A 23,743-nucleotide genomic window follows, 5' to 3' on the forward strand; every position below is an offset into this window, starting at 1 on the left:
CTTTCAAAAATAAAAATCAAGAGATGACTGCCCACTAGCCTGAGATTGGTAACAAGGGGCTGAATATTACAGTGCCCCAAAGAGTGTCTGCCCATTCTCAGGACGGATCATTGTCCTGAAAGGTTTGAGCTATTTTCTCTGTGAGACTGAGTGCTCAGTTTAAATTGTTTAGTACAAGCATTCTTGGTAACTCTTTCTGGATGGTTTCACTTTGACTGTGAAGTCAACAATTTGACCACATTTTTGCTGTAAACCCTTTCAAGGCCAGCTTCTCAGAGAATGAGACAATGTCTTTCTGGAGGGCAAGGATCAAATCCAACAGAATTCAAAATAAACTCTGGCAACAATTTTTGCCATAGACCACTCATGCACTGAACTGTGACCTCTTCCCAAGTAATGCTTGTGTCATCTGTGTCATCCATGATACTGAACTATCTCCAAAAGTCATTGAAGTCATTATCTTTTCCTGGATAAGCTTGCAGAAGGCAGACAGTTTTAGACAATAGACCTTTTAAGTGCTGATTACTCCCTTATTCATTGGTTGGAATAATGGGATCTTACCAGAAGCAGACTGTGATTTTTCCAGTGGTTCACAGGAGGTTTTCATCAAGCTTGTGGCAGGTGGCGCTACCCTAAACAAGGGGAAATTTGAAGTCCATGGCCTGTTTCTCATAGTGTTCCCTAAGATCTGGCGCTGTGTGGGCACTTCGAGCATTTGTGTAGTAACCTTGACCTTTAAGTTGTCTATGACTTGCAGGAAAAATTTCCAAAAACCTCTTATGGCCCTGGGGTTCTCACAGCAATGAATTTTAGGCTTCAGCATGCATTCTCCTTTTGCACTGCCACCCAGCAGAAGGGTCAAACTGTCTTTTAACAGCCTTCAAGCCCAAAGCAGTTTCCTCTTCATTACCTCCAACACAGATTGTACACCCACCATGTTCAAGACAAGAGCTCTGTCTAATTTAGCTTTAAAAGCAACACGTATGCATAGCCACAGGGTTAGTGTCACTAACATCATTCAGAGATCGCCTTGAACTCATGATGATTATTATGTGCAAAAACACTTCACGATTAAACCCAAAGTTGATAATCAAACAATAAAAGTCCGGAACAAATGACAGAAAGTGACAGATAGCAGCATGGTACTGAAGTTACGTGTCACCCATCTTAAGGAATGACTAACTAGAGTAGGCGTGAAGGGTGGAATCTGATAGAGCAGTGTAAATTCAGAAGTGACACAGAGAAAGTGAACAGGTAATTATATGTTTGCTTTCTCTTCTACTACAAGAAAGAGCAGGTAAAAACAACAGCAAACAGCAGGTTCAAAACAACAGCAGATAGTTCTTCACACCAGTTTGGCTGTGAAATTCCCTGCACAGGATGCTGTAGTTGTTTGAAGTGTGCACAGGTTTAAGCTACGACTGGACAAGACAACAGAATTAAATTCACAGAAGGTTCTTCTAAACTAAGAACGCACATCTGGCTCAGGAAATCCCCTCAGCAGACACCCACTGATGGTGGCTGTCAGGAATGGGGTGTTACTGGTTTGAATTGTCTGATCCTGTGGCTGCTCGGATTGCAGGTGCACATTCCTCCTGATGGCAGTGAGTATGTCCAGGGCTCCCCATGCACATCAGACAAATGACATAAGAGCCATAAGGTACTGCTATTCTCACACAGGGCCGAGGACCACGATTCTCTACCACAGCATGACATGTAAGCATTGCTACAGAGCTCATCTCTCTTCAGTTTCAGGTGTAGGCTGGGAAAGCTGTGTAGGTTTTATGCTTACAACTGTTAATTAAGTTATAACTTTTAGGCAACTGTCAGTGGAACAGAGAGTAATCATCAGACTGATATTAATGCAAAGTGAGTCTTCACACCCCTATTTCCTCACGCTGTTAATGCAACCCCAAGCCGCCCTGAGCCCAGTCTGAAATCAGCATCAGAGCAGCTGTGCAGTACAGTGTGCTTATGCAACCACGCTGGCTGCTTTTGTATTTGTTAAAACAGATGTTTGTTCTTAAAAAAAATCCCATTAATTCTCACAGAAATAAAATAGATTTTCAGATTGATGAAATACTGAATAAATAGCTATTTAATGAACAAATGACTTTTAATAGTAATTGTGTGCGCGTGTACTTTCACATCCAAAGGATCAGTGAAAGTTCACCTGGTCCAGAAAGCACTGCTTTCCCCTCTGCACGCCCAGACTTGCTGCCAACACCTTCCGTGCGGTGCAGCGCTGCCTGGGAGTCGGGGCTGCGCTGCGGAACACCGCGAGCATCCTCATCGTCACCGCCCGGGCGCTGCGGGGACACCCGGAGCACCTGTGCCCCTCTGTGCTTTGCTCGGGCATCACACGAGCCCAGCACAAGCGGGACGGGAAAATGCAGAGGAAGATCTCAGCCGCAGGGCCGAGAGGGAGGCCGGGCGGAGCGGTGGCGGCCGGCAGGTGCGAGAGCGGGCTGCGGCCCCAGCCGAGACCTGGGCAGAAGTTTCTGCGGGGCGGGGAGCGCTGCAGCAGCTGTGCCCACAGAAGCGGCGGGGCCGGAGCCGCCCCCGGCCGCAGCAAGGCACGGAGGGGGATGTAGTCCGCGGGCGGCGGCGCGGGGCTGCCTACACTTCCCAAGGTGCCGCCGTGCCGTGCCGAGCCGAGCCGAGCCGTGCCGTGCCGAGCCGGGACTGCGGGTGCCGGCACCTGGCGGCGGGGGCGGAGCGCGGCCCCGCTGCGCGGCGGCGGGCGGGGACGGGGCCGCCCGCGGGCGCGGTGACGGCGGCAGAGGCGGCAGAGGCGGCAGCGGTCCCTCCTGCGCGCCATGAGCACCGGCACAGGTAGGCGGGCGGGGGGCGGCCGGGACCCCCGGGGTATCGGGGCGACCTCCGCCGCTGCCCGGCTCGGGTTCGTCTCGTCGCCGCGCGGGGTGCGGGCAGCGGCAGCCGGATAAAAATCGCTCACCTAAAAGCACCCGAAAATACGAGAATCGCTGTGTGCGCACATAGCGGGGGGAGCTGCCGCAGCCTCGGGCGCTGCCGGAGCCTCGGGCGCTGCCGGGCGGGAGGGGCTGCGGATCCGCCGCGGTGCGGGTGGCGGGACCTGCGCGGGGGCTCCGGCGGAGCCGCCCCGCCCCGGGCGGCCCCCGCAGCCCGGCCGGAGCCCCGCCGGAGCCCCGCAGGACCGGCTGGACCCGCCGCGGCCGGGCTGCCCCGCGCCCATCCCCGCGCTGGTACCCGGGGCTCGGGGCTCGCCGCGGCCCCGCAGCCGAGGCGCGGTGAGGGCGGCAGCGGCTGGAGCCCCGCATCCCGGGTGGGAGCACACGGCTTTCCAGACGGGGATACTTGGGTTAAAAACCCGGCCTTTTCTGCTGGCCGAGATACTGTGGTGATAGAGAAGGTGGATATTGGGGATGTGCCACGGAGCCCAGGCTAGTATTGCCGCCCGGAGGAATCCACTTACCCAGGGCAATACGAAAGTAATTTATCCTGTGATACATGCAGGATTTGAGAGCTGACTTGGAACTGTATTTTTTTAGCGATTCAGCATTCATCTGCGTTGTGTGTCGGTGGGGGGTGCTTACTTCAGAGCACAGCTGATCGCCAAATATTACAGTCCTTAAGGCAAATGCAGGGTTGTGCACGGAGGAGAGAGGGGACTGTGGGAGTTGATTGTGTATTTCATTTCTGAGGGTAACTGTAGTGCTAAATATACGCTCTGCCACAACAACAGGGAGAGGCTGAATAGCTACAATTATGTGGTGACTCTGTATGTCAACATGCTTAATCATACCACATCCTCGCACCGAGCCAAGTGCAAACAGAGAGAACGGGCTCCCGTTAGGACAGTGAGTGACCGGGGGTCAGGCACCTGCTGCGGGTTCCAGCTGCAGACTTGCTCTGGCATTTCCCCGTGTTTGTTGATGGCGTAAGTGCCTCCATGTGTGTGATTGCCCACGTTCCCACACGGTCTGTGGGTGGAACGTGCTGCCAGCATGCTGCTCCTCTCTGTGGGAGCGCCCAGGCCAAGGCAGGTGTGCAGGTGAGAGCAAAGCGTGTGTTGCAGGGTGTTTGAACTACCACAGAAATCCCAAGTCTGTTTCTTGTCTTTAAAGAACATCGAGATAGTTAACAGGGATGGTAACTTCTCCTTTGGCACTGGTGAAATGCCAGTACGGAATTCTTTCTTTGGTCGCCTGGCTGTAATTCTGAATAGAAGAACGTGAAATACTGAGAAATGTTTCAATTCTATTGTGGTAGAACTGAGCCTGGTAGAGGAAATATTAGAGCCCATATTTTTCTCTCTATAATTTTTAAATGTCAATTAAATAGATTCTAAAGTGATAGACCTAGTAGAAAAGTTAGTGCAGAGAAGACTTGACACAATTCTAGCTCAGTAATTGCTTCAAACATGGTGTAAATTAAATAGCAAAAATGAACAGTGCCAAGATAAAAATAACATCCTGGGAAAAAAGAGAGTGGAAAAAAACCCTGAGAGTTCTTAGGTCTCATTTGAAAGAATAACTGGCAGTTTTAGGAGTTTAGGCTTTAAATATAGGGTTCACTTTGATCTTTCCAGATTTTGATTTTGTGTGTCTTTGTGGTCTATGTAAACAACCTGCAATCAATTCTCATGATAAATTAAATGTGAGAAGCCCATATCTACGCAGTAAAATCAATGGAAACTTTCCATTAACATTGATGGGGCAAGTTTTGTACAACAAATTCAATGCCACGGTTTGTCTAAAATTGCTGTTCCCACAAGATTTCCACTAAAATTACTATGGAAAGGCTTTAATTCAAAGTTTGCTGTTTACTGTAACAGGAAGATATTTCTGGTTCTGCAAAGAAAACAAGGGTGCAGTGGGGTGTTAAATCAGCCCCACACAAAATCCAACAAATAGTTGGCAATAGTTTGGTAATCTAGGAAAATCCCCAATGTTTCTTTTACTCTTGAGATGGAACAAACCGTTGTGGATCTGTCTTATTACTCCAGAAACTTTTGCTCAGTCCTTGTCCCCTCTTGCACCAAGGCAGCACGTCATTCACTGTCTGTGTCAAGAGGGTTCCAGGCAGTGCTGTGACACTACTTTGCTACTTTAGCCATAAGATTTGGCATTAGATAGAGAAATGCTTATATTTGGTAAGCGTGATGTCGTTTGTAATATATTAATATAGGTAATGCAATTTATAACAATTCAATAGTACATGCACTGAGCCATTGTCCTGATGAATGGACTGCAGACTCATGCTATAATTTTAAATCTAGAAAGCATATGATCATCTGATATAGTAAGACACATTTTAGAGGCATTATTACGTATGCTGTAATTGGATTTTTCCTTACATTATTTTCCTCAGCTGTCTTTTATATGCTCACCATTGGTCTTGGCTGAAACTATTTCTAAGAAAGAGCCTATTCACTGCTTTTTGTACCTGGGAGATTTACATGAAATGGTTGTGCTTTTAAGATACTAAAGGTACTTTTAAGAGTTTATAATATGGTTTTCAGTGCAATAATTCAGTTCTTTGCCATCTTGAAATCATAGCAAGAACAGAATAGGTTAAGTATTTGAGACTGTGAAAATGAGGTTCTCCTCAATTCCCAGAAATAGGGTAACATGATGTCTACTATTTAAGTGCAAAAAGGGAATCACAGAGCTAATTACATACTAGGTGAGTTATCTTAGATTAGATTAAATTAAATGTCATGACACAAATTCACACGGCTATTTAGTCTTTAAACTATTATATTAAAGGGACAATTTGATTGCATGGATCAGAGAACAGCTAATGGAGTGTCACAGCCCAAATGGAGCAGGAATGTAGTGGCTCTGGTTACAAAAGAGGTTACTCAGGTTGGTCACACAGGGTCCAGCTCAGCTTGGAGATGATTAATTCCTTTTCAAAGTTCACATCCAACTGTGCTGATAAGAATCCTCCCTAGAGACAATAGTTATGATTGTTTCAGACTATGCTATACTTTACACTTACATACAACATTTTTCTTTCAGCTCTTTGTTCTGAGCACTGGTAAAAGAGCATTGAATTACTAGACAGGAGCACCAGGACATCAGCTTGCTTTGGAGTTTACCAGCTAATGAACTAATAATGTGTTCACCTTATAAGATGCAATCTTACATGTTTCATAATTAAGCAGAACTACTTCATTTCATTGCCATTTTAGCCAAGTTTCTCTGAAAAAATAAGCAACTACATATATTTCCTGATGGTATTTTCTTCCTCCAAGGTTGAATTGCAAAGACTATTTAATTTCTTAGACTGGAAAAAAGCAGGAAGCTGTATCTTGGGATTTGTTAAGGTTTTGAGGGATTCTTTACAGCTCTTAAGAAAATGGTTTCAGCTCAGTGCACGTATTTTTTAAATGGCAGCAGGTTCTTGGATGGTGGAAACACACAGCACAGTTAAGGGAGGGTGAAGTAGGTCAGAATAGATTCTCAGGTGATGTCACATCAGCTGGTAACTCCTGACTGCAGGACATCCTGTCTCCCAGTGGCCTTCACATGCTGCCCGAGTGCTGCAGCCCATCTCTGGAAAGGTGACTAGTTCTGCTTGACAAAATTCAGATATTTGGCTTTCTGAGTGAGGCCTCCTTGCCCACTTGCCTGTTTTCAGTGCAGGAAATGTCCAGTGCTGAGCACCCTTCTGGGCTGGTGGGGCTGGTGTCTGTTCACACCTGACTGCCCCTGCTGTGACAGGGACAAGCAGTATGCTTTCAGTTTTGCTCCTCAGGACATTATTGTTTATGTACTTCATCACCAATAATTATCTTTGACATAAAAACATAGAGGGTTAAGAAATGTAGAGAGAATTGAGAAATACAAGCATGGCTACTCAGGTAGCTTTTATCTCTCTTCCCGTGTGCAATGAGATGGCCAACATTCAAGGAGAAGTGAAGAAATCCTGATTTTAGTTTTGCTCAATTTGACAAACAATTCCCCTCTAACTACACAAATCAAGGCTTTAGCAGCAGAAACTCCTCTCTCCTTACTGTTAATTGTAAGCTCACTGCTGCATTCTCCAGTCCTGGAGGGGTTTGCTGGTGCCATTAACTCACCTTTGGGCCTTGGGTTCTCCAACCAAGCACCCAGCACTCACAAGAACAAATTAAATCTATTTGTTTTAGAAGGGTTTGTGCTGCATGGGGCTGTTAGAGCTCTGGAAATGCCAGGATGAGGGGGCCCAGGCAGCAGAGCTGGGTCTCTTCACAAGCCCAGCATCAGATGGAGGGTGCCGCGTGGGCCTTGGAGATTATTGGACAATTTGCTGACTTGCTTTCTGCATCCTTAAATATGACCTTAAGGCAGACATTTCTGAATTTAGATTATTCCCTGTGTCAAGATCCATTAGCAGCATGTCAAGGTCCATAACTGTTACCATCTGAAACACTGGAATTTTTTTTTCACAGCTTATTAGTTGATGTTCGTGCTCTGAAGTCTAGATGGAGTATTGTTTTGCATGAAACACGGTTATTTATTTTTCCATTTCAGACAAGAAATGTGAGATGAATGAAAATTTTGTTCAGTGAATATTTCTGTAGCTTTAGGAGCCATTTTTTCCCTGTCTCTGTAAAATCAAATCCTTCTACTGGCATTAGTCAAATTGATCATTAACTATATTTTGAAGAATCTTCTGATCTTAGAGGACAAGTTTCTTGATCTGTAGATGAAAGAAAACAAAGTCTAAATGCAGTTGGCCATGAAAGATACACATTCCTGAATTGCAGGAGATTACTAGTGGTGTTTTGAAAGTACTTCAATGCTCTTAATTACAGGTTGGTTTTTTTCCACTTAGAAACTGTTATTTTTAGGTTTAAGTAATGCTGTAATTGTAAAACAGTAACAGATTGCAGTTGCTCCTCATGGTGGATAAGAAGAACAAGTGTGTAATCTTGGTAGTTACTGTGTAGTAGCTGCTCACAAATACAGCATCCAGTTCCTTGGGAAGTGTTCAAGTACCTCTTCTGTCAGTTCATTTCTAGCATGAGGCACTGTGATACTCCAGAAGAGGATGAAATGTGGTTCTTCCTCTTCTCTTTTGCCAAGTTCATTTGTGCTTCAGTGAGAAAGAAATCCCTCACCTGCACTGATGAAATTCATGGTGAAGTAAGAGTTAAAGTTTGATGCATATCATATGAAGAACAAGCCACAGAACCTGTTCTGCTTAAGTGTCAGGCAAGAGCTCTTGTCACTTTAAAAAATAGGTCATATACTTCCTTCTCCTCCTAAGTATATGACTTGGAGATTATATGACATAGACTTAGGATATGTGACTTAGGATAAAGGGAATTTCAGAAGTGATTCATAAGGCAGTTTACTAGCTGATGTCTAAATATATACTGGGATCTTCTCTTGAGCAACTCTGGGTGGGACTGAGCCTTGTGTACAGGGGTTCATTTGGAGAGTAACTTATTGTTACCTCTGTCAAGAGAGTTTACTGAGGTACATTTGTAAATCCTAGATTGCTGTAAATTTTTCAGTTTAATGTGAATGCTCTAGAAGTCATGAAAAGTACTTGAACAGTTTCCTTTTTGGTTATGTCTCAGTTACCATCATTTGCTTTGCTCTGTTTACAAGTTCTTCCCCTCTCTTTTCCTGATGGTGTTCTTGGTATTGCAAACTCAGCTGGGACCTGCAAGTCAAACAGGCTTTTCTGTTCTTTACCTTGTAAGAGCCCACTGAGGATGTTTGATTGAGTTCAGCTGGAAAGTTTGGCTTTATGGAGCCTTGCAGGGTTTTTTGTGGCATTTCTTTTGGCTTTGCAGCATGAAGGCAATCCCTCAGTTACAGTTTTAGATGCAGCACAGATACAGAGGCTCTGATCTTAAAGGTCGCATACACAGTGAAAGGAAAGGAACAGAAACCATAGCAATGGCCGTGTTGCCACTGTTACCCTTGATGGGAGGAGATGGGAATGGAGAAGGGTTTGCCTTAGCGGGGACACTAAGGGAGCAGCTGGGCCCGTATGTCTGTACTGCGTGTCTGGCGCTGGCTCCGCTACCTCACCCCTGTGACTGGCACATATGCTGCCTCTTCTGCTGCCTGTTAACCTGGCTGCAAGGCACACTTGCCAACTGCAGGGTTCCTGCCTGTGCTCTGAGCCTCTGCTCGCTCAGCAGCTCCTGCCCTGCTCAGACTAAACTCACCCTGTGCTCTGCCGCTGGCTCCAGGCAGTGACAGAGACATCCCTGGTGCAGGTGATGGGTGAATATTGGTGATAAGGGTGGGGAGTTGTTTTGTACTGACCTTTCTGTGACTAATAGTGTAATTCAGCTGTGATGTTCCCACCCAGTTGTGTTCCCATCCACTCCAACAGAGTGGACCTGCCAGGGTTGGTGCAGTGAGCATCATGGGGGAAGCTGCTGTGCGCCTCTCTTGAGAGTGTGGCAGGCAGGGAGGGGGGTGGGAGGTCTGCTCTTGATCCACCTGGAGAAGAGAAGACAAGACAGAGGGGAATTGAATTGTGTTTACACAGTCAAGAAGGGGTAGCAGGAGAAGTTCATGCTGCTTTTAAGGAAAAGTGAAATCCCAGTGAACATGCTTGAACCCAGGAGGGTAGCAGAGGGGCTGTGAATTCTCCAGCCTCTTGAGATTTTCAAAATTTAATAGGCTGGGTTGCTGTAGCACTTGCCAAACTGAAGATTGACCTGCAGTCAGCTGGATCTCTGGGCATCTGGTCCAAAGTTTTTGGTGGATATCTGAAACTGTTCTTAACTGTGACTGCAGAGCATCTGTTGTGCTGCTGCTGAGATCCACAGGCAAATTAATCTTGAATGTTTTGTGTGGCCATTTACCAACCAGTCTTCCCGGGCATGTTTTGATTGCTCATTCTTGCCTTGGAAAATTGGAGAAAAACTAGTGTCAGCTGCATGTATGAACATTGGTAAGCTTTTCTGAATCAGACCCCATGGAGAAACAGGGTTTACGTATCACAAATCTGTTGAACAATTGCCTAAAGATGCAGACCTGCCCTGGGGGTTGTGTATGTGCAGCTGCAGAACCCCTCCTCAGCTGGGACATGGAGTTAGGTCTGAAAATCTTCACTGCTGACACTTTGAGAAGATCTAAGTATCATAATCCATGGGTGAGATCACTGTGAACTGCAGTGTTTTATCTCTTTGAAACCAGGGCGTATATTTATGTGCCTTTGTACAGAATTAGGTACAATCATTTCAGCATCTTTGTTCTAATAGCCACAGGTTTTCATGGTACCAAACTAAGGTAAAAAGCATCTCACAGATTGCCTTAATGTGTTGTCAGTGAGAGCACAATCAAAGCTTTTCTAGCATCTTCTTTACGGCTTCTGTCTGTATGAGCCTTTAGTAATGATGTGAGTAATGATTACCTTTAGTAATGATAAAACACAGTAGATTGTTGACATTTATTGTCATTATTTCAGCTCATTAGACTGTACCAGCTCAGATTGAATGCCTGTGTAGCCCAGCAGCTTGTTTCCAGCTGTACTGGGAACTAACAATGACAGTGGCTGTGTCCATCTTAGTCTAGTGTATTTTTCAAGATGGGATTATCATCATAGATAATGAATTTTAGCTTCTTTTTGGTATTAAGATATAAATAGAACTTTGTTAAGTTGGCTTTCTGCATTCAATTTCATTCAGAGCCAACTTAACAGTTAAGTTCTATTTATATCTTAATAGATCTACCCACTAGCACTGCTGTAGATTTGGTGGTCTGTATTATTGATAGGATTTGACCCAAGACTAAAGCCTAGGTTGTGCTGAGAACCCGTAACTTCCCTTACTGCTAAACTTTGGGGTTAAATCATCTTTCTGATCTGAGTCATATGATACATTTTCAGAAAAACTGCTGAAGCAATAGGCACGTTTTGCATTTCTTTCCATGGATCTATAATTTTAACTTGTGATACGCCTGAATTTTTTCCCAAGGTCAGAGCTGACTTTTGATGGGAACAACTGTGTCCTGTGAAGTTTATGAGATTGACATTAGGGGAGTGCTGCCAGCTCTGAGGAAATGCTCGGCTGAGCTTTCTGAGTCTTGTCTCTGAAGCACATAAGGTCTACACAGATCTAGGAGCGTGCCGTAGTCGTGCCTATTTCAGAAAGCAGCAAACAGCACGAGCTGCAAATTTACGTTGGCAGGAGAAGCCTGGCTGTTAAGCTAAAGCTGTCAGAAGCTGCCACAATGTTGGTTGGACGCTTGATTTACCTGTCCTGCTAAGAATTAAAAAGACGAAGCTTCACAGAGCCTTTCTAAATGCAAAGGCTAATAGTATTTTTGGAAATGTATGGAAATCCTGTATATTGGAGGCAGTCCCAGCTTCCATCCCAGTAATTTTGCTATCATACATGTGTTTTGTATGGTCAGTACTTATGTATTTATTAGAGTGATGGATGCTTTCAGTATAGCTATTTGCACTGTGAGCATCAAAAAGCACAAATATTTCAGTTCTGAATTCCATCTTTAATTCTAGTTACTTGCATAAACTAATTTTGAGACACTGCCTAAGTTATGGGTCAAATTCAGTTGCTAAACCATCTAATTCTCCCCTGCTTCCTGTATTAGGGGTTGTTTTTACTCATATATCCCAATACTGAGTTGCTTGCAAAAGCAGAGGTGTGTACTTTCAAGACAACAAAAGATATTGAACCTGTCACTTCTCCTGATAGTCCATTTCTGTGCTAGTTACTCTGTGTGCTTAGAAAATGCTGTACCAGTTTACGTTCTTATAATTAAAAAATATATATATTCCCTAAATCAACCTGTGAATCTATTTTAAGGAGTTGCACATCCATTGTTGCTTAGAGAGACCTAAGCAGTGGGTAAACAACAAACTTTGACATTTTAAAGGAAGATTCCAGCCCTTAGCTTGCCTTGTGGCTCTGTGCTGTGGATTGGAAGGCAGATCATGTCTCGTGTGCTGGAAGGCAAAAGACTGTAGTTTGGATAGCCCCTGTGAATTTTCTGGTGAAATCACTGTAGCTGTGCTGTGGGAAAAAAATATTATATGGAAATTATTTCCATTGCATTGATACTATGGTACCAGGAAGAATTAACACTTAAGAACCAGATTGGCCACAGGCTGCCTGGCATTTCACCTTGGCAGCTCTGTGTAGCACTGGAGCAGTGGGGAGGGAGCACTTTGGGTGGGCAGCAGGAGCTGCACATCCTCAAAGCCATTGTACTGACCCATCAACAAACCACCCTACGTGTTCCTCTCCTTCGTGTCTCTAGGCTGCTTCCAACATGGCCTTGAATCTCACTGTCAGTGCTAAAATCTCTTTTTGTCAGTTTATTTCATACACTTCTTTGTAAGCATCCTGAAATGGTGTGGTTTAAAGAAAGCAGCAGTGCAATAAATTATTGTAAAACTTTAAAATACAAATAATGTCATTATTACAATAGTTACTGTTATAATAATATTCCCTGAATTTTTTCTGACTGCAGTTTATATAGTTTGTAGACTATTGGGAGGAGATGTTGTCTCTGGCTCTGTGTCATAGGTAAACAGTTGTACTACTTTTAATCCCAAACTAAAAAATAGCATCTTATCCTTAGGAAGATTTTGCCATATTTTGCAGGAGCCCCTTCCTTGTTTGGTATGATATGTCACATTTATGTTCTCTGATGTCAGGGTTTCTTTTTGGTAAGACTTCATTATGGTATGTGGTGCTCATATTTCTGTAAATATATTTAGCTTTCTAATAGTATTTTTTGTCAATTGACTGCAAATCTCTCACAAGAGAAGGGGATTTGCTTGTGCATGCAAAACAGAAGAGATTTGTGACTTGTGTTGGGTAGGATTAGTCAAGAGAAGAAGAGTCTGAAATACAAAAGTCTGAATTAAATGTTCCTTCTGTTAGGTCATTCTGACTTTACATGAGTAAGACTTAATACATTTTGGGTTATTTTTGGCATTGGCATGAGTGGCTGACATTTGTCTGTAGATGAAAGAAAGGCAAATGAAAGGTTAATTTGTTTGTCATCTTCCCCTAAGTTTTGAAAATAATATCTGGTCCTTAGCTTGTCCAGCAGCTCAAGGAGGGAGGGAAGATTTGGGCTTGAGAAAACCAACTGCAGCAAAGCCACTTTCCTGCTGCTAACTCCGTGCCCCTGGCAGCATAAATATTCCTGCCCTTGATTTTTGTTTCTCTCTGGATCATATCCATGAGGAGATTTCATTTCAAAAAGAAACCAAGATCGCAAGTGATGTCACCCATCAGATAAAACTGCACATGTAAAATACTTAAAAAAAAAAAACTCTCCCCAGAAGCTAACCCTGGAATATGTTTTTTGTTGTTGGGTTTTTTAACCTGCTAGGAAGAGGCAGCATGTGCTGGCACCAGGCTGTGAGCGTGCAGCCCCACCAAGGAATCCGTGCAGCCCACAGTGACGCCTGTCCCAGCAGAGCCCTGCCAGCAGCTGTCACTGTCACTTGCCAGCTCTTCAAAGCTCTGTAAAGGTGGCATAATGTGGCAAAGAGATAACGTGCAGCTTTTTCCTCTGGAGACAGGCTTAAGTTAATATTTCCCCAAAGGGCATTGTTATGGATAAGTGCAGCAAAGGAGAAAAGCTCCGGGTTTCTCTCTGCTCACCCGTCTCCCTTTCCCAGTTGGGTAGGAAAGCTGGGGTTTGAGGCAACTTTCCAGTTTTTCAATTTCTGCAGCTTTCATCAGTTACAATCACACAGATTCAATAGGTAATTTAGAAAATATTTGTGATCCATTCCAGGTCACACTGATAGCACGTCAGCATCCCTCAGTGATATGAAAGCTGAGTGGTTGGGGTGAAGATTATTTCACTTTTGAGGGCTGGTACTGAGTCAAGCTTCTTTACTGAGCACGTTTGTCTAGGTAAAGGGAACGTGCTCCAAGCCACACATGGCACTCCTCCTCAAAAGGCATTGAGACAACCAAGTCCATCTTAAAAAAATCTGACCAAAGGCACCACGTTGGTCCTGTCCTATTGCTCTCTGTTTGGAAGCAGCAGGTTCCTGTGCTCTTTTCTCTGTCAGCAGGTTTTGATCATTTCGTCATTGCAGAATAGTGTCACTGCTGGTATAATTTAATTGTTGGGGAGAAGCATAATGAGAATTATTCCAAGGAGAGGTTGAGCAGACAGGCCACGCTGGGGGTGCCTGCTGGGGACCAGCACAGGGTGGTTATGAAGAGCTGTTGCTGAACACACTCCTTCCAGCTTTTTTGTTGTTAGAAGCCTTCTGATGACATTTGGCCTTTGTTCCAGAGTGTGTCACAGTGGGTTGTGCCTGCACCCGTTGTGCAAAGGGGCCACTGCAGTCTCAGTGAGGAGTGGCTGTTTGCCCACCATCAAGTCAGATGAGCCTGCTGTACAGAAAGGTGTTGGGTGTTTCTTCACAAGAATTCCTCCATGTCATACAACATTATCCTTTGGCTGGGTTTGCAAGCACAGAGGCATCTTTCAGAAGCTGTATTTTTAAAAGTGCGCTCCACAGTTTTGATTTTACATTACATTTAAGAAGTTCATGAGGGTTATTTGCAGAGCTGTTGAAGCAGCAGCCAGCGCTGCAGTGCCTGTAGGACAGGCCTGTCACAGTGCCGTGCCTAACCCAGATCAACAAGGTAAGGCACTGGCAAACTAAACGTGTCTTACTTGTGCCCAGACTCCCAAGAAAGCAGAAGTGCTAATGCAAGGCATGCTGACTTATCAAAGGGCTGCAGCTCCATGCAAGAGGATTATTTTTACTCAGACATGCTCAGAGTTTGTCAGGCTAATAAAGCTCTGCAACGTCTCTTGTGAATGCACAGAAAAGTTCAGTAGACTTCATATTGCTCCTTCAGTTTGAAATGTGCAGCCCTCATCTTTACAGCTTGGAATTCCTCATTTGTGCTGCTCATCATAGTGTTTTAAAAGTGATTCTAAAATTGATTCCTTAAAAGTTTTTGAGATGAGTAATCTTCAGGTTCAAGACTAGCTGTACTGTCACGTATAATCCCATTGAAGCATAAGGAACTATGTTTTTATATAAGAAATAAAACTTCATTCTGTAGTTATTAAAATCTGCTCTTACCTTAGAATTAAATTTTGAAGAAAATTTTTGGTTCAAATACTAATATTTAGATTTCAGATTTTAATACTATTACTCAGAGACCCATTGGAAATACAGCTTTGGTCAGCTTTCTTATGCAGACAGAGAAATTAAGCTGTTATTCCCAGAGCCCCTTCATTTATGAATTATTGTGCTGCAGATTTTTAACAGAATATATTATACTGAAAGCTTTATCTGCATCTGTCCTTTGTAATTTAAGGCAAATAAATTGTAGATAAAATATCCTAGGACATTAAATGTTTGTTTGTGATAATAGTTTTGTTTATTCAGCTTGAGGAAACTGGAGGTGAAGTTAAAAGTACACTTGAAAGGAAGCAAGAAAGCAGGTTATAATTATGATTTAAAGTAAAATAAGCAAATAAGTATGATAAAATAAAATGATTAAAGATTGCTGTAGGTTGCTGCAGCGGTACATTAACATACTAAACTATTTAGAATGTGACACATTTTCCACATCAGAATTAAACAAATAGCAGCTTAATACATTAAGTCATTTCAGTGACATCTGCTCTGTCAGTTGCCTACGGGCTGGAAAATGAGGTATTCTAGCAAAAGAGACACAGATGGATCCAGCAGCTCAGGATTTGCTCCAAGTGATGGAGAGCTTGGGGCCAGTTCTGCATCCCTTGGTCCCAGCCGTGCTGGTGAGGTGCTTTTGGTTTGGTACAAGGTGCTCAGCTGTGGGCATTGTCCCCACTGTCCTGTTTCCCCCACCACAGCCAAAAAATCAGTGAGTGGGACACAGAGGCCATTTTTGCTGTTTCCAAGAGGACTATCACTTGCTGTGGGAGTATTCTTTCTCTTCTTTTTTCCTGAGTATATTTTCCTTTCCTTGGCTGGTGAGTGGGAACTGCCCTGCCAGCTCTTCCCAACCCCCTGGGAAGGTCACTTCAGACCAATTGATTTGTGTTCTTTCTCTAAAGCAAGGTATTACAGTGTATCTCTAGGACTTAAATGCTTATGTTTTTATTTTTTAAAAAATACTATGGTATCATCAATTTACTAGACAGTAAACCAAAACCTAATGCATATCTCTGAGATCCATAAATTAGGTCATATACATGCACAAGAACATTAAGGGAAAAATCACAAGCAGTGGCATCCATAATCATAAGTTAGAACAGAAATTGGAGCCTCTTCTTTACCATTTGCATTTTGTTTATGTTGTTCGTACTGGAAAGGGATGAGAAGACTTTCTAGAATGTTAAAAACTTTTAACCTTTTTCTGCAACTATGACAACTAGAACCAAATTAATCTAATAAAAAACTGAAGAACAGATTGCTGCACAGTCACATATCTCTGAGGGATGGTACTTAATTTAAAACAACAAGTATTTCAAGGCTGTGATAGAACTTCGAGGCTTAACAATACTTCTTATATTGCAGTCAAAACTCCCAGAGCTCCCATATGGAAGAGTCAGCCAAAATTCACAGTGCAGCCAGATTAGCAGTGTTAATCACATTGCCTGTTCTTTACTTTGCAGGGAGCCTGGGCAGGGTGTAGAGGCTGGGAACTGGATACCTGTGCAGCAATGCCTGTGATCCTGAGGATGTATTGTTAGGTGCATTGGTATTTATGGTCTCGACAAAATCTCTACTTCTAAGGCAAATTGCAGTATCAAATGTGTAACTTTGTAAGCTGCTTTGGTTTCTTTGTGTGTTAGGTCTGTGCATAGATTTAAAAACCGTTTGGCTGCTCTGATTCTGCTGTGAATTTTTGGTGGTGGGATCACCAGTGTTGCTGTGTATCTAATATTTGGTTTGTAGGGTCATTCTTCAGGTTAGGCTGCTGCAAATCTGCATATTTGTTGTGACTGAAAACACTGTGGGACAATAAATTATGACATTTATATCTAAAAGAAAAGCATTCATTTAGCCATTTAAGCATGAGTATAATGTTAGTTTCTATTATTTTAGAATCCAGTGGTCTAAAGCTACATGTTCAGATGAGAAATGTTGACACCCCCCTCAGGGAGTTGCAAGTTCCTTTGTGGCAGATCCAGATAAAAGAGTTTTGGTTTGTTACTTTTGATACATGATACTATGATGGCAGATGGCTTTGTAAAAAAACCTGGATAGGCAAGATGCTGTGAGTACTGAACACTGGATCAGCTTTCAAATGATACAAAATACGAGTTTAGAAGGCTAATTTTAATCACCCTGCCATAAATTTGTGTCCTCACTCACCTATGGTGGTGCTCATGTTAGAGAGGGATTTTAGAGAGTTCTGCCTTGCTGTCGTGCCAAGGTGCTGGCACTGGGAAGAAGTGGAGCAGGGCTGTGGACAAGGAGGGTCTGCAGGAGCCAGGCTCCTTTGGGGGCTGAGGGAGAGCATCACTGCCTTTGTGTCCCACTGCTGGGCTGGAGAGAGGGGGACCAGGCTCTGCGCAGAGTGCGTGGCAAAAGGACAGGAGTCAACCCCATGGCAGAGTGCAACGTGGCAAGTTCTCATTAGGTACGAGAGGAAACAGAATTCCCAAGAAGATTGTAAAGCAGTGGAGCAGGGGAAGTGGCAGGTTTGAGATTTGGACAGATGAGGCCCTGGGCAATCTGATCTGGTGGGATCTGTGCTGAGGAAGAGGCTGGACTAAATGACCTCCAGAGGTGCCTTCCAACCTGAATTATTCTGGTTCTAAATATAGTGTGTGGGAGTGCTAAACTTGACTTTGGCATGATTAAAATTACATTTAAAGCTAAAGCAGGACAGCAAGACAATGCTTCTGGGACTCTTGTGCAGCACTTCCAAAAAACAGAGGGTCACATACATTTCCAGTGGAAGCTCGGTTCGTCTGAAGCACAGTGTTATGCCAGAGTTACATGGTGATTTTAAACCCATTGCTATGCCTCAGAGTGTGTGTGGTGCTTACATGTGCTTTGTAAGAGGTCAGATTTATTTCTACAGGTCACAGATAGAACAGCTGAATGGATTCAAGGCTCCTAACTCCCATTCTGTGACAGATAATTAAAAGATCTAATCTCTTGTACAGCTGACCTGAGAATACATTTCTAATGGTCTGTGGATTTGCTGCACAGCAGAGTGTACAGCTTCTCATTATAATTTAATATGTTGTTAGTACAGCTAGACCAATTTTGAGATAGTGTCTTGATTTAAAGTTGAATCTTGGGACCATTATTTTCTTTTGAGTGAATGTAAAAAATATAAGAAATTCCTAGACAAGAGAGGTATAACCTCAGTGGTATAAAACTGTCTGTAAAATGCTAGCAAAACATACTGAGAAAAAGGACCTTTTATTTAAAGAGACAGCAATTTCAAGTTTAAAAAAACAAACTTTATTTAATTACATTCTCTAATTATGTCCATACCTAATCATACAACCACTAAATGGATTGATATGTGCCAAAGTTGAGGTTTAGCTTATGAGTATTAAGGCTTTTGAGCAGGTCTAAGTGTGTTTGAAAGGTTTGGGATTAGTGCTTTAAATACAATTAATTAAATCTTACTGTGTGAGTAGAATAATAAACTTTAAAGTGATTGTTACAATTCTACCCTTGTACAAATGTAATCTCACTGGCTGAAAAGAGAACATACAAAATGGATGGAAAACTCCATCTCACTAGGTTTCAGAGTGATAATGATGAGTTTTTCTGTCTTTTGCCAGTTTGTGGTAATTATGAACAGACCAAATATGGAAGTGGGAAATCTGTCAGTCTGCTGGAGCAGCTTTGGGCACTGCTGCTGTTGTGCTGTAGGCTTGGACGCTCAGGCTGCCTGTCTGAAGGACAAAGAGATGACTTCCAGCAATTCTCCTTCACCCTTACCTGATGCTCAGTGGAACTCACAGCTGAAATTAACCTAATCAATTTGTAAATAAGTGTTGATTGCACCTGTATGGAGATAACCACCCTAGCAGACTGTCAGTAATGGTGCTGAAGGCAGGGATTAGGTGGCAGATTTGACCTGCAATTGGAAAGAAAGTTAAATAGAGGTTTAAAAGAAGCAAATTGTGAAGTGCAGCAGAAAATATTCTTGAACTAGAGGTGCAGGGCTTGTGCAGTTCTTTCAAGAGCCATCCTGAATGGCCTTGTGTTAGCGGTGTATTTCTAAATCAAGATAATATTATTGCTGTGTTCACAGAAAACCTCCATGACATAATCTTGACAAAAGAATATTTATCAAAAAAATCCCATATTTTTAGATGACAATTGTAGAATGACACAGTATTACTTTTTTTTTTTCATATGATTAGCTAGTCTTTGGGCCACTTCTATTATTTGGTTAAGAGGAAGAATTGACAGCAGGTATTCCTTGCAAAATTACATTTCCTCAAGAAAATAATATGAAGAAAGGCCTATTTTGTGTGACTAGCGGGGCCCAAGATCAGGCAGAGATCTCCTGCTGTTTCTCAACTCTAGAGAACCTGTTGTTGTTCTCCTGTTATTGAAAATAGTAGTTGGTGGGGTTTGCTTTCCCCTGGTCCTTTTTTTTTTTTCTTCAGTACCCCATCTGTGTTGGCCAGCAGTTCCCAGGTATTTGTATGCAGAGGTTTTCTATTGTTTTACAAATCTTCCCCTAAAAGAGGCACCTTTGTTCTTTTTTCTTTGTTTATCTTCTTCCTTTGTTCTTCACTTAGTCTGTAATGTTTTGGTATGAGTCTACATTAAAGATATATCTTGCACATATATTTAATATTTGGTTATATCCTGAACTTGCATAATCAGCATCTGGAAGTAAGAGTTTGTAACACTTTGAAAATAAGCAGAAAGATAATTTCTTCTTCCAGTGCCTAATTTTAAAGCTAGAGATTAAAGATGTTTCCTTTTTATTATGCAATACCACGCATTGTTAGTGCTCGCCCAAGAGAAATGCTTAAACCATTAAAGATTATATCTTTGCTTTGACTAAAACATATTTGCACATTGTATCATATACAGAGTTCTCTCTGAGTGATTTTGTTTGGGAGTTACTAACTCTTCTGATGAAATTTGCATTGCAATTGGCAGTGGCATTTCAGAAACTCCAGCAAACAATGGAAGGCTGAAGTGTTACCTGATCTCTCTGTTTATATAAAGCTCATGTTTACACACAGGGAAGAACTGAAAACTTGTTCCTTTGAAGATTACAGCTGCCATTGGAAAAGATGCCATCTTAGTCTTGCTCATAGTGCTGTGGAAATATGAAGGTTCCCAAAATCATTGTTGTTATCAACTCAGTGTGCAATGCAAGGCATCAAAACCTGTCTGCCCTGGGCTGTAGCAGGGTGTCAGCAAGGAACCTGTGACATCAGGGGGGTCATCAAGCTTGTACGGCTTGGAGCATAAGTGGAAGTCGTTGTTCTGTGCCAGACTGAAATTCAGACCAGAGTTTTCAACTCTTTTTCTGCTCAGCTGAAAGAGGGAACTTAAATTGAGAAAGCAGAATTTCTGATTCTTAGTGATACAGCAAACGTTACTAATAGAGTCACTTACAGAGTTGGGACTGATTTGTGACTGGCAGTATGAAAAATGTTAGAATGACTGAGTCTGGAAGCTGGGTCAAATTAAGGATTTCTGCAAGTCATGGTGGCTGATCCAGAGTTTTCTGCTTTTGGTACCTAAGGTCTCATTGGTTGGGTGAGCTAGTTGGTGGTCAGTAGACAGAAGCATTTCCACAAGATGTCACATTTTCCACAGCCCTGGTGACAGTTGTAGCTAAAATTATTACACAGGTAATAGATTAGATTTCGTTAAGGAACTGTTCCTAGTTCTCTGCTTATTTAACACGTTAGCCCTTACTGTGTCCTTTTCCTAGCTCTTATGTGAGAAACTGTATTGCTGAGAAAATTCAATTGCATCATATAATTTTCTCATACCCTGAGGAACCCATCAGTCTTATCGTGGAGTTGCATATCGTGCTTTGAATATGAAATTAATACTCACTGCTTCCAGCTTGATCAGTGTAACTTTATTAGACTGTTTTTCTTGCTCGGTGCTACGATCACATCTGTATTTTAAGGTACCTTGCTCAGTGCTACGATCACATCTGTATTTTAAGAGAGCACCTTGAAAAGCAAAAGAACTCCTTGAAATTCAGGCCTGTTTTTACAGAAACACTATTAAAATTAAGACGTTTTAAACTTCAGATAATGATAGTGCTTAGCAGTGCAGAAAAACAAGTCATACAGGAGAGAATGTTGATTTCATTCATTACAAAGCAGAATTGTCTTTCTCTAATTCAGTGAGAGCAGGGCTGCCACTCCAAATGATAGAGAAGTGGGATGTGATAGAAAGGTATTTACCATGTGAGTCATCATTTACTTTAGGAGTATTTGGACTGGGAGGAGATTTATCTTTGTTTATCTTCTGTTTTGGAAATAAATGCTGGAAATAGGTTGTGGTAGCATGGATCACTTGTTGTTTCTGTGTGTTGCATTAAACTAAAGTTGGGCTTCTCTTTAATTAAAACTGTCATTTTTCTGTTTCTCCGGGAGCAGAGCAGTGCCAGACTGTGCTCTGATGCTCCTATGGGACGTGGTCAGCAGTGGGGAGGGGTGAGCAGAGCTCGCAGGTGTTGCAGCCCTGGGAAGCAGTGAGGGAGACCCACTTCCTCCAGCAATGTGATGGAAGGAATGTTTGAAGAGACTGTGTGCCCAGGAGAAGGGTAGAATTTGGGAAAAGGCGATGTTAAGGGCAGTCAGGGAGGAGCATGTGTAGGACAACAGAGCTGAATTGGAAGTAGATGGACCTGGTTGCAAGTAGATTGACTATCGGGAATTGTCCTGCTGTGGATGACCCCAGCACCTCATGGCCATAGCTTGTCCTCTGCTCTTAAACTGTGTGTGTTTGGTGGGGCTGCATGTGCTTGTTGGATTCTTGCTGGCTGTGTGTGGACACATCCCTGCACCCCACGGTGCCCCAGATTTGGCTGTGCCTAATTTGTCCAGCTGCCCGAAGAGCAGCAGTCGGCGCGAAGGCCAAACCCGTACGTAAGCGACCGTCCGGTGTGGGGTAGTGGAAGGGAGCCTGAGGTGCTTAAGGTGGGGGGACTGAGGGTGCAAACAGCCTCAGAGCCAGGCACCCAGAGAGGAGGGGATGTGCTAGAACGTGCTGTGGCACAAGCTGGGTCCTTGAGCAGCTGTGTCCCTGCTGGCCCAACAGCCCCAGTCTGGCTTTGGCGGCATGTAGGTCGGGGGACAGTGTCCTGCGTCACTGCCGTCTTAGTAGGTTGTTATTAAAGACTGGAATTGGTAGGATTATTGGCAATTGGAGCAGCTTGCAGCCAGATGAAACTCCTGGTTTCCTTGCCCTTGTGAGGAGGAGTGACCTACATCTGCCCAGGGGGCTGCCAAGCCCCACATTGCAGTGGCTTGCTAGGCTTTTCTCTGTTGGGGACAGAGATAAATGCTGCTCCTGAGACAGAGGGAAATAAAAGTTCTTTGTGCTCACCAGACCTTGGCTACAGTTTGATATTAATTGAGTATTTTGTGTAGAATGTTACGAATTAACCAGGTTCAGAGGCTGGATGGGGAATAGTGTGCTTCAGCATCTCCTGACCACACTACTGTTCACTTGACACAATAAAGATACTTCATGTTTCAGCCCTGTTGAAATCAGGGGAGAGAGGTTAGTGTGGAATTTAACATTGGATTTTCATCTGTCCTTCACTGAATTACATTTCTGTGCATTACCTGGGAAAAATGCTGAATAACGTCTTTGGTTTTATAAATATGATTTTATCAGATGTTGTTGCTGCTTTCCTTTCTGTCTTTAAAATGTGAATATGAATCTTCAGAACAAAATGTTTATTTTGAGCTAAAACTCATTCGCATTCTGAATGAGGTGATGGTTTGCAAATTAAGCAACTCAAAACTTGGTCTAAAAGGATGTTGTATAGATACCTCAAAAATGTTCCTGTTGGTAATAGAACTGTTAATTGCAGAACTGTGCAAGAAGTAACACTGTAGCTGAAGGCTCTGGGGTGGTGTTTGTGTGAATGTAACGCATTTCTGCTATGAATGCTGTGTCGAGAGATAATTGATTGCAGAAATTGTGTGGCCTGAATGTGAAAAGGGAGGCAACGTGCTGGTTTGTCTGATGGGTATGAAGCAGAATTGGATTTGTACGGGTGTAACTGAATCTAAGAAGAAATTCTTACTCTGTGACAAAATCACCAAAGATAACTAATTTGCACTGTGTGAGGTTGTGTGACTTTAGCACCAGAACTTCAGTAACATCAGTATGTGTGTGTATTTGAATTAACCCTATGATTACAATAAAACAAGAGCAGTTCCCTTTCTAATGCCAAATTAAGCAGAGCATATAAAAGCAGGAGTTTTATATTTCAAAGTAATTATTTTAGACATTTTTTATGCTGTAGACTACAACATAAAAAGGAAAGAACTTTTGCAAAGGTCCTTAAATTATTATTTGTAATCCTTTTAGAAACATGTTTCATATAGTGCTACAAGGAAGTTACTAAATTATATTAATTAATGATTGGAGATGATATATTGTGACTTGGCTAGCAAAATGAACTGTTGATTTCTATATTATTTTATCTTGCTTTTGCTTTTTTGTGTTGCTGTAACAAACAGGCATTGTTGTTGTTATTATTACTCTGTTTATACCAGGGAATGGAAAGACAAATGAGCCATGGAAATTCCTTCTCCACTGTTTTTCCCCAGTTGCAAACATTTGCTCATTTCCAAGCCAGGGAATGTGCTTG

The 23,743-nt window shown here is 42.9% G+C and overlaps 1 protein-coding gene across 6 annotated transcripts in view; it reads left to right on the forward strand.

The window, feature by feature from the left end:
* Window positions 1-2,453: 2,453 nt before the first annotated feature.
* The window catches only part of ABLIM2 (actin binding LIM protein family member 2), a 130,410-nt gene continuing 109,120 nt past the window's right edge, over window positions 2,454-23,743 (forward strand). For 2 of the 6 annotated variants that reach the window (XM_063401566.1, XM_063401567.1), the window contains exon 1: window positions 2,462-2,835. In XM_063401566.1, coding sequence (XP_063257636.1) covers window positions 2,820-2,835 — 16 coding nt within the window. In that variant the 5' untranslated portion in view covers window positions 2,462-2,819. Of the gene's footprint in view, window positions 2,836-23,743 lie in introns of all 6 variants that reach the window. The other 4 variants (XM_063401563.1, XM_063401564.1, XM_063401565.1 and 1 more) reach the window with 4 other exon arrangements.

Source organism: Prinia subflava, chromosome 7 (assembly GCF_021018805.1).
Source record: "Prinia subflava isolate CZ2003 ecotype Zambia chromosome 7, Cam_Psub_1.2, whole genome shotgun sequence".
Taxonomy (NCBI): Eukaryota; Metazoa; Chordata; class Aves; order Passeriformes; family Cisticolidae; genus Prinia; species Prinia subflava.